At 45.2% G+C, this 9,885-nt stretch overlaps 2 protein-coding genes across 2 annotated transcripts in view; one reads left to right on the top strand and one right to left on the bottom strand.

The window, feature by feature from the left end:
• The first annotated feature begins 234 nt into the window (after positions 1 to 234).
• On the top strand, positions 235 to 6,806 carry LOC125522619 (uncharacterized). The gene is made up of 4 exons (XM_048687663.2): positions 235 to 1,098; positions 2,382 to 2,526; positions 2,596 to 4,413; positions 5,848 to 6,806. Exons 1-4 carry the CDS (start codon positions 425 to 427, stop codon positions 6,571 to 6,573), a joined length of 3,363 nt encoding a protein of 1,120 aa, XP_048543620.1. The 5' UTR covers positions 235 to 424; the 3' UTR covers positions 6,574 to 6,806.
• An 851-nt stretch (positions 6,807 to 7,657) lies between these two features.
• The window catches only part of LOC147959682 (uncharacterized), a 90,362-nt gene continuing 88,134 nt past the window's right edge, over positions 7,658 to 9,885 (bottom strand). The window contains exon 3 of the mRNA XM_087532817.1: positions 7,658 to 7,786. Coding sequence (XP_087388943.1) covers positions 7,658 to 7,786 — 129 coding nt within the window. The remainder of the gene's footprint in view (positions 7,787 to 9,885) is intronic.

The raw sequence follows: 9,885 nt of genomic DNA, 5'->3' as shown, positions 1-9,885 counted from the left end.
AACACATAACATTATTCCATGCGACCTGAAGAGTACCTTGATCATCAAAGTTACATAATATTCAATGTTTATTTTTTACCATATATTTCCGCAGCAACGCGTGAGGAATTGCCTAGTTGTGAATAGATCCAAGAGTCAAAACCACCGTTTTCAAAAAAAATAAAATGTGGGCCCGGTTATGAAGCCCACAGCCCCGTCGCCAGGAGGCCCCCTTTCCATGGGAGAGTGTTTTTATTTAGGAGATTTGGTGGAGGGGAGCTGGGAGTTGACGGCTGGGGAGAGTTGCCGAAGAAGCCCTCAACTGCCTAATCCCCCGCCCGTCTCCTCGAAGAACGGCACGCTCGGATCAGGGCACCTCCGCCGCCCCGGCAGCCTGCCGCGTCCTCCCGCCCGAGCGCGCCGCCGCCGTGTCGCGACGGTGCTAATGGCTTCAGAGGTTCTCCCCGTGGTGGACCTCCGCGTGCTCGCGCAGTCTGACCTGGACGCCCTCGCCGCCGCGTCCCTCCACGCAGTCGCTCCGCGGAGCTGCCCCGACGCCGACCCGCTCCCGCCTCTCAAGATCGACCGTGCTGTGTTTAACGAGAGCGCGGGGTCCCGTAAGCAGACTTTCTCCCGACTCCGCTTCGCGGCAGCCGCCTCCTCCTCCCTCCCCACCTCCCCTTCCTCCATCACGCCGTCAGCAGGCAACAACCCCGAGAACCACCTCGTCGCCTACCATCTCCGCCGTCTCTTCGCCCGTGAAAACCCCTCCTGCCCGCCCTCGACCCCGCCTCCACCCGAAACCCTAGCCCTATCGTCTCCCGACCCCGACCGGGAGACTACAAACTCCAAGGGGGTTTCCGTTGATCTTGTGAGGCTCGCTGGGCTCGTCGACCCATACGGCGTAGAGTTACGGAGGCAAACAGCCGGGCTTATGTTGGAGGCGGAGCTAATGGACTTCATCAATTGCCTCGAAGGACAGTGGGTGAGTCAGAGGCGGCGGAGGAAGTTTGTGGACGCAGCCTTCTTTGGGGATCACCTCCCTACCGGGTGGAAGCTGCAGCTCGGGCTCAAGCGGAAGGGGCGCCATGCCTGGGTGCATTGCATCCGTTACGTGAGGTTTGCTGCTTTGCCTTGTCAAATTTCCTATAAATGATGCTAACTCTGTAGTGGTGGCATCGACAGAGGGAATGCAATCATAACTTATATTGTGTAACAATCTGGATTATTCCTGCAGTGTATATATGATAGCATAGATGTACGATGGTTTGGGTTTGTGTGTACATTTTAGGAATGGGTTTTAAATGCTAATACTTAATGTTGTTCACAAGCACCTAGCAAATAAATGGTCCCAAAGGAACACACTGAGATTCTAGTTAAATCATAATCCTCAGTTTTCTTGTTTGCAGAAAACACTGGTGATTTGTCATGGTTTATGACATTGAGCAGCATTCACTGATGTTGTTTCAGCTTTCAAAATACAATCACTAACAGTTTAAGCCTATTAAATATGTTCTTTTGATTTGCACACTTCTTTGATATATCCTTCACCCTTCGATGCATGCATAGTAGCATACTGTGCACGTTGCAGCGGTACCATCTGACTAGTTTGTGTTGATGCTTGTTATGGCAGTAATTTATCACTATATTCTTAGGTAAAGCATAAAGGGGTAATATTCTTTCACATAGTTCTATATATGGTGTTATAAGGGCTTTAACACACAGTTCTATATATGGTACCCCCTCTGTTCCAAAATGTAAGATGTCCATGCATTCCGAGATTTAAATCTGACCAGCAATTGACAAACACAATGCGAATTATGTGACAAAAAGTGATATCATTGGTAAATGCTTTTGAATAAGAATCCATTGACATGATTTTTGTGTCATATTGACATAGCCCTCATTTTATTGGTGCCTTACATTTTGCAACAGAGAGACTACCTTCTATTTGTTTTGCTTCTGGTTGAAGTAGCACCGGAAACTTGAGCATTCCAATCAGTTAAATATTACCAAGATACTGTGCCATATGTATTCGGATATATACTACCATTCTTTATTCTTAATGATGGTTTTGCTTTATACTATGAAAATTATTCCTCATCATTAAGTTGTTTAATTCTGGAAATTGTCAAGAATTACTTTTCTGTTTAAGGCTATTTGTCCTTTTGTTGGTAGGAATCAATGTCCAATAGCTGCGCTGCTGGCTCTCACATTTTTGATATTTGTTGCCTGGAAGTCTAGTTGAGATAAGAGAATTTCAGCAATATGCTTTGCTTTATCTACCATGCATTGTTAATGCTTTTGCCATTACCGCCTGACCAGGACAATTTTGCTTTCCATGTATTCTTTCTTGTATATTATTATCCAGTGTAGCTAAGCCTACAAATCATACTTTCCAGCCCAAGGGGACATCAGTTTCGTACTTGTAAAGAAGTTTCTGTGTATCTTATGTCACTTCTTGGGTATCCGGCGGCCGTAACAGTTCCTATTCAGTATAACAGCACCAGACAACATGCCTTGAGTGATGACGATGGTGAAGATGATGTAAGTTTATAGTGTATGCCATTTTATTTTGTACCTGAATTTTCCTTGTTTAATTTATGTGTTTCACAGGCTGTAGGGTTTCAACATCAAATTGGTTCAAGTGTGGATAACCTAAATGTATTGCCAGTTACTTCTGTCACCTTTTCCAGCCGTTCCTGCAATTCAAAGGATCCGGTAGAAGGAAATACAAATCCAGCAAATACTTATAAGTGCCAGAATTGCAATTTAACTTTGCACAATCAAAGTGCCTATGTGCAGCACCAGCTGTTATTTCATGAAAAGAAAGCTAAGAGGCGCAGAAAGAGTAGCAAATTTGGTGAACCAAAAGTTGGTAAAGATGGGAAATTTGAATGCCCTGTATGTCACAAGACCTTTCAGGAGCAATCACGGTACTTTGGCCATGTTGGAGCCCATGCAAGGCATGAGGGGCTTACTCCTGAAGCTTTCTTTGATAAGATCTCATCAGGACAGGCAGTTAACAACTTCTTGGGAGAGTTACAATTTACCCCTCAGGAGCTTACTGAACCAACTGAACAAAAGGGCAAGACTGCAGGCGAAGCATGTTCTCAGCATCAGAGTTATTCAAAAGGACAAGGGGGTGATAACTCAAAAGTTATAGATCTTTTTAACACAAATTGTTCCGGTAGTTTCAATAGGCGTGGTGAAGCTTGGTGTAGACAGGTAGAGGTTCCTCCTGTTACAGATGCTCAAAGTGCATGCAGATACAGAAATGATATGATGGATTATGCCAATGTAACTGTTCCAAAACCAAAAGTAGCTCCTGAATCCAATGATGAACCAAATGGCAGGCTTAACGGCTTTGCTGAAGTTGATGATTTTAGTGATCACACGGGAAGTGGCCATGACTTCAGACCTTCTAGCTTCTCAAGTGCTAAACATTACGAGGACCAGATTGTTGATCGTGGCTTTCCTGTTTCAAAGCGTGGCGAGGTCAATAATACTGTGAAAGCAAGAGACGTCAACCTTAATTCATGCCTGGACACAATATCTTTCCCGATTGCTAGTGCAAACAATCAAACTTCTACTGCTGTTGATGAGGCTAATCAATCATCCATTGCTGGAAAATGCTTCATTGGCAGTTTTAATAATAATGGTGGTGCATCTACTACATCATCCTGTTCTGGCTCAAATAATAAAGTATCTGGTTCCCTTGGTGGATCTAACGGATCCTCTAATGCTGCCAGATGCATCGGTGGTAGTTATGGTAATGATGCTGCAGCTAACATTTTTGGCAACAAGAACAATACCATGGTGTACCAGTCTAGTTTGAACATATGCCCCATCTCTCATGTTGCAACTAATGTGGATTCTTCTGTTTCCCGTTCAACACATGCAAAGAACAGTGACAAAGAGCGTGCATACAATACCAAGGAACAAATGAATACCACACAGAACAGAGCAAGTAATGAAGCTGTTGAAGGCTATAATAATGATGTGTATACTGGTAGTATCACTGAAAGGAGTCTTGCCCAGTGTAGTAATAACTTGAGTCACCCAAAACCCAACATTCTGAGCCGCTGTGCACTACCGGACTCAAGCACTTTGACAGCCAGTAACTTAACCAAGGGAATTGATGTCAACTGCATGAATGGTTCTTTTGTTTATAGAAATGATGCCAACGTGGAGGGTCCTTCTGTAAATAGGCCCATGAATAATAATGATTCAATGGGTTCTGTGCATGCCGTGTTGGGAAAGCCAAGTAACGATATGCAGAATCATTACAGTGGTAGTGCTCCTAATTACACCCCGCTTGCTGCAGCAGCTAATATCAACGATCTAATACCTATGCAGAGCAATTTTGATGGCATGTCCACTTTGGTTCATTCTGCTGGTGATGTTCCAAGGAGCAGCACAACCCAGGATCAGGTAAAATTGACATGATTTTGCAGGCTTTCATAACTCTTGCACGATCTAGAAGTGGTTTGATTTTTTTTTTTGGTGGGCATTAATCATAAAATAATGAATCTATATTGATTTGATCGCTACTTAAATGAGTTGCTTTGTTCCCTTCCATTGAAAACAAGAGAAGCAATATAATTATACTAGGCAAAGCAAATGAATTTGAAGTTGGCTTATTTCTCCTGGTATGAGTTCGGTTTTGCATGGTTGAGTTAGGATTTTTTTTTTGCTTAACCTTTCAGCACAACCCTGGATTAGGTAAAATTTACATGATTTTGCAGGCTTTCATAACTCAACCAAATGTAAGGTCTGATTAGGTCCATCTCGACAAATTAGATAAGATATGCACACCAGATTTATATTACGGGATTAAACCTAGCTGAGCTTGTTTTGAGCTTGGCATTAATTAAAGGGTCCTCCCTCCGTCCTATATTAGTTGTCGCTCAAACAGATGTATCTAGCACTGAAATATGTCTAGATACATCCATTTCAGCGACAACTAATATGGGATGGAGGGAGTATTCAATATTGATCCATGAGAATGGTTAGATTATTAAGTACTGTGCTAAAGGAATCAAATCCACAACTTTTACAAGTTTATGTAGGGTGTAAAACTACACCGGCCAATTCAAATGTCTATAAAATTTTACTTTTGGGAATGGGGAATTTCGTGAAGCAATTGCTGTTCTATGCAGAATCATAAATACCACTATTTTTTCATGCTGGTAATACATTAATAAACAATGCCTCTTTGATATTCTAACTTGATTTTTAATATTAACAAATATTAATTGGTGATATGTCATACGGCATGTAGTTGAATCAGGAAACACTCTTTGCATTTTTTTAGTTATTATTATTGTTTATACAACGCCTTTCTAATACAAATAAAACGTAAATAAGCTAATACTCGAGCACAAGTGTATGATTCAAAGTGTTTGCCGGTTTGATTATTAAATACGAAATGAGCACTCATGAAATTCTTATTATAACATAGAGTACAGTATGCATGTGTCCTAACTCATTCAATATTTTATCGAGATTTAAGAAAGTATATAATCCCTCCGTCCTAGAATAAGTGTCGCTGATTTAGTACAACTATGTACTAAATCAACGACACTTGCTTTGGGATGGAGGGAGTACTACATACATATCACTCCATATTGGTTTTTTGGCGGGGCAAACAAAAAGCCCATGCATGTTTTTATAGTTCTATTTTTGCTGTTTCTTTTTGTTCTCGTTCTCACAACTATTGCTTAATATGAAAATGCCTTTTGGTTATCTCGGTTGCCTTGTTTCCGTGTTATCAAATTTTGTTGTGCTGGACTTTGTTGGGGCAATGATCTTTCATGCTGAATACCCATGTGATAATTGATTTTTTTTTTGTAATAATGAAAACAGTGTGCGTTGCAACTTGGATTTGGTGGCCAGAAGCAGCACGTATTTCCTGGTTATGGATGGGCTGCATTTGGATCCCCTCAGCTTGTGGGCTTGGCCAGAAATAATAATTTACCCACTAGATCCTCACAGTTTGGGAGCATGGTCAGACCTAATTCTTCTCCTTCTGGATCCTCTCAGTTAGGGAGTGTGGCAAGTTCTGATTATCTGCAAACTGGATCATCTCAGTTTGGGCGCATGGCTGGACCTTCTATACCTGCTGCCGAATCCTCTCAGTTTAGGCACATGGACGGACCTAATTCTAAACATTCTGCTGAATCCTCTCAGTATTGGCACATGGCTGGAACCAATTCTAGACCTCCTGCTGGATCCTCTCAGTTTGGGAGCGTGGTCAGACCTAATCCTGTACCTTCCACTGAACCCTCTCAGTTTGGGAGCTTGGCCAGGCAGAATTCTGGGAGGACATCCGAGCCAACTTTAGTGTTGGGGAATGTACCACAGACGGGAAGTGGCCCTCCGGCCCAGTCAGGATGGGATCTCAAGGTACCAAGGATGGTTAGTGGAGGGAGCATGCTCGCAGCAGTATGTACATGGTGCAACAGCCAGTTCCACCATTTTGGCCCCGTCGATGGACAGCAGGTTGGTAATTACGGCCTCATCTGCCCATCATGCAAGGATAAGGTGTCTGGTCAACGTAATATGCCCAACAATGGCTTGTGGCAACCCTGAGGTCATCTGAATAGCGTTGGAGATGTTTTTTTTCCCGCTGTATCTGTTAAGGTTGAAAATTACCTGCACCGATCAGTTTGCAGAGTTGAGCGGGCTATCTAGGAATGATGTTTGTATTTGATGTGCTCCATCTTCTCTTAGGAAGTTTATCGATTTCATGACACGAGTGTAGGCGTATTTCGTTAGAACTGAAATAATAGTTTTAGATTTTATTTATTACATTTACCCGGGTATATCTTTTGCAGGAGATCCTAATTATGTTGCTCAGATAAGATAGTACATCCTCTGCTCAGATAAGATAGTACATCCGCAGACCCCCTTTTGTGCACGAGTGTAGGCGTTTTCCTAAATGTAAGACGTTTTGGCAGTTCAATTTAAACTGGCAAAATGTCTTATGTATTTAAAACAGAGGTAGTAGTATATTCTGGCAGTGATGAAAACTCTTCCATTGCTGTAACAGGCTTCAAGCATCTTATTTCAGGAAATCACAGGTAGAGGTTTGATGTTCAGAAGATTCTGGTTTACTAAGTTGCGAGGCATAAATCCTATACTACAGGGTTATGCTAGTTTGCTTTTGCCTGTGAACTTAAGCTGCGATAAGTGTGACATTTGTTCAATAACGACCACGGCGGTGACACGTGCTGTTGGAGTTGTATGGGCTTATATATCGGTTATTAATCGGGAATCTTATAGAGCTGACGTCCCCTGAAGGCTTTGTTGGGTTGCAAAAGATTTAATCCTCTAGTGGATTTGTTCCACCTAGGGATTGGGTGACCCCACCCTGTCACCCAAACCTTGCCGTGATTAATCCACAGAATTTCCTCTCAACCCTTTCCTTCATTGCTGTTCCGTTAATCCCCTCAATCACCAGCGGAAAAGGTGATGTGAATCCCTATAAATCAAAAGGGGAGAAGATCCTGCCGGCGTGAAACCTTGGGGAGGGACACCGAAGTAGCCGCCGAGCTCGCACTGGGAGATCTACTGCTAACTTTGGGGGGGGGGGGGGGGGGGGGGAGGCTGGGGGGTTAGAAGGATGATGCAGCAGTCGACCTTCAGTGGAAATGAGAGATCGTCCCTCTGCCCCCTAGCCGTCGCCCAGTCCTTCCCTGTCGGCGTTGGCGCCGCCGCTCTCGCCCTCTCCTCTCTTCCGAGAAGACGAGACGAGGTTTTCTTCCACGCGGCGGGCGACGTGGGTCAAAGCCCGGTGAAATCCCTGCGGTTTGGGGTGGGATTGGATGGGATATAAACCCGGTTGGGTTGAACCGAACACACATGTAAGCTACGCGGGATTCAGCCCCGGCGAGGGTATAAACCACGGGGTTCGGGCCAAAACCCCTCCCATCCTGGCGGGGGTGGGATTAAACGAACAAGGCCGAAGCGGGTTTGCGGCATTGTACTTTTGGTCCCGCATGTTCTGGGTTTTATTTCTGGTTGGTTCGTTTCAAGTCAGTTCAAACATGCAGGAGGTATTTTCCTACCGCGGTGCTCTCCCACGACCCTTTTGAAAGGACATTTACCTTCGTAAGTGTTTTGGTGTTATGACAATGCAATTTACAGATTAATCGTGTGCTTGAACTGCACAGACAACGATTAGATACCCATTTGGAAGAAAAAGATCGAAAACCGCATTTCTGATGTTTTATTTCTTTGGTCATAGTAAATCCGTAATGTTTGCAGGGGGTCTGCGGTGGAAGGTACGTGTGGAATCAAATCACGTGCACAAAAGTGATCCAACCTGTGGTTGGATTGTTAGGAGAACATTGGTATTTCCAGCCCACCAGTGTGCTTGCATTATTCTGGATTTCTTTTTTCGTATTTTAGGCAATGCGCGAGTGTGATGTTCTCGTCGACTATGAGACGTCTATGGAGACTTCGTCAATCTCTAGATAATATGTCGGCTCAGTCTTTCGGAGGTGCTCATAGGGGTAGGATGTTCGTGTGTGTTTATAGAGGTGAATGTACGTGCGTATATATATGAGCGCATGTGTCTGTACCGTATCCTAAAAACATCACGTACACAAAATCTTTATTACACCCTCTACACCTTCCTACAAGTTTTGAGGAGAGAATCAAATTCTACCAAGTGCTGAAAGTGTTCACCCGGTGGTCCCGTCAGTGCTAAATCCGACATATCTTGAGGTAGGGGTTCTAAGTTAGGTGTCTTAGCGATTGATGCAGAGCATCCTACGATCATCCCCATGTGCACTCGAGCATACGCCATTGGACCTAAGGTGAACTCGCTCCTTTCCGAATCTTCCCTTTCTGCATGTAAGACATGGATGCTACTTCAAGCGCGGGCCTTGTGCATACTCAGGTACACCTGAGGAGACCATGGAGAGCCCAAGGACCAAGGCCAAGCGTTGGCGGAAGCGAAGGAAGAGAAGGAAGAAGAGCCAGCTGCTACAGTGGCTGGACATCCGGCCCCAGCCCGGACAACCGGCCCAACCCCCGGAAATCTGGACCCCTCCTATCCAAAGAGCTCCGGAAGTGACCCCGACAACCCCAACATCCGACACCATGCCCCGGACATCCGGCTCCTCCCTAAGTCCCGGACATCCGGCCCCTCCATCACCGAATGCATCTGGAAGCAACCCAGGCCAGCCCGGACATCCGGCCCGTCCCGAAGCCCCGGACATCCGGCCCGACGCCCGGACATCCGGCCACCCCTGCGCGCAATGTAACGGGCCACTGGCCCATGTACCCGTTCACTTCATCCCCAACTTGTACTACGACTATATATACTCCCCCACCTCCTCCTAGTCAGGGTTGGCGTTGTGTTAGCTCATATGGGAGATAGAGCTTCGTAGGACCCCTAGAGCTTCGCTCATCCATCCGGATCTACTCCATTGCGAGGGACCGTTACCTCTTCGGAGAAGATCCACTTTGGATTCAAGACCCCTTCATGGGAAGACCCCTCAAGACCTCCTCACGGAGAAGAACCGGTTACCTTTGTATCGTCCTTTGTTGATCGTGGATCTTGTATCTCCTTTTGTGTTTCGAGGATCTAGCATATGTGTGACCTAATGATTCATTGTGTCTTGAGTAGATCTAGCTTTCTCCCAAGTTTCCTGACTTATCATCCACGAAATCTCTCCAATTTTGCCCCCCAAATCATCGATTTTCGCCCCAAATCGAGTTTCGAAGTCCCAATCCCGATCTGGAATCTTCGGGCCGGACATTCGTGCCCCAAGCCAGACATCCGGCTCCTGGAGCACAAAATCCGCATGGTTCTGGACATCAGCCCCCGGATATCCGGCCCCCGACCCCGGATGTCCGGCCCCTGGGAATTCAGCCTCCCGTGTTTCACCGTTT

The sequence above is a fragment of the Triticum urartu genome, chromosome 7A, assembly GCF_056163025.1.
Source record: "Triticum urartu cultivar PI428250 chromosome 7A, HENAU_Tu73, whole genome shotgun sequence".
Lineage (NCBI taxonomy): Eukaryota > Viridiplantae > Streptophyta > Magnoliopsida > Poales > Poaceae > Triticum > Triticum urartu.
The sequence above is the reverse complement of the archived record's forward strand: the minus strand, read 5'-3'. Positions and strand labels throughout refer to the sequence as shown.

Bases quoted from the DNA above. Each gene is read 5' to 3' on its own strand.
- LOC125522619 (XM_048687663.2), top strand. From the start codon at position 425: ATGGCTTCAGAGGTTCTCCCCGTGGTGGACCTCCGCGTGCTCGCGCAG. The intron at 2,527-2,595 runs GTAAGTTTATAG...TGTGTTTCACAG, and splicing joins ATGACGATGGTGAAGATGAT to GCTGTAGGGTTTCAACATCA. The intron at 4,414-5,847 runs GTAAAATTGACA...TAATGAAAACAG, and splicing joins GCAGCACAACCCAGGATCAG to TGTGCGTTGCAACTTGGATT.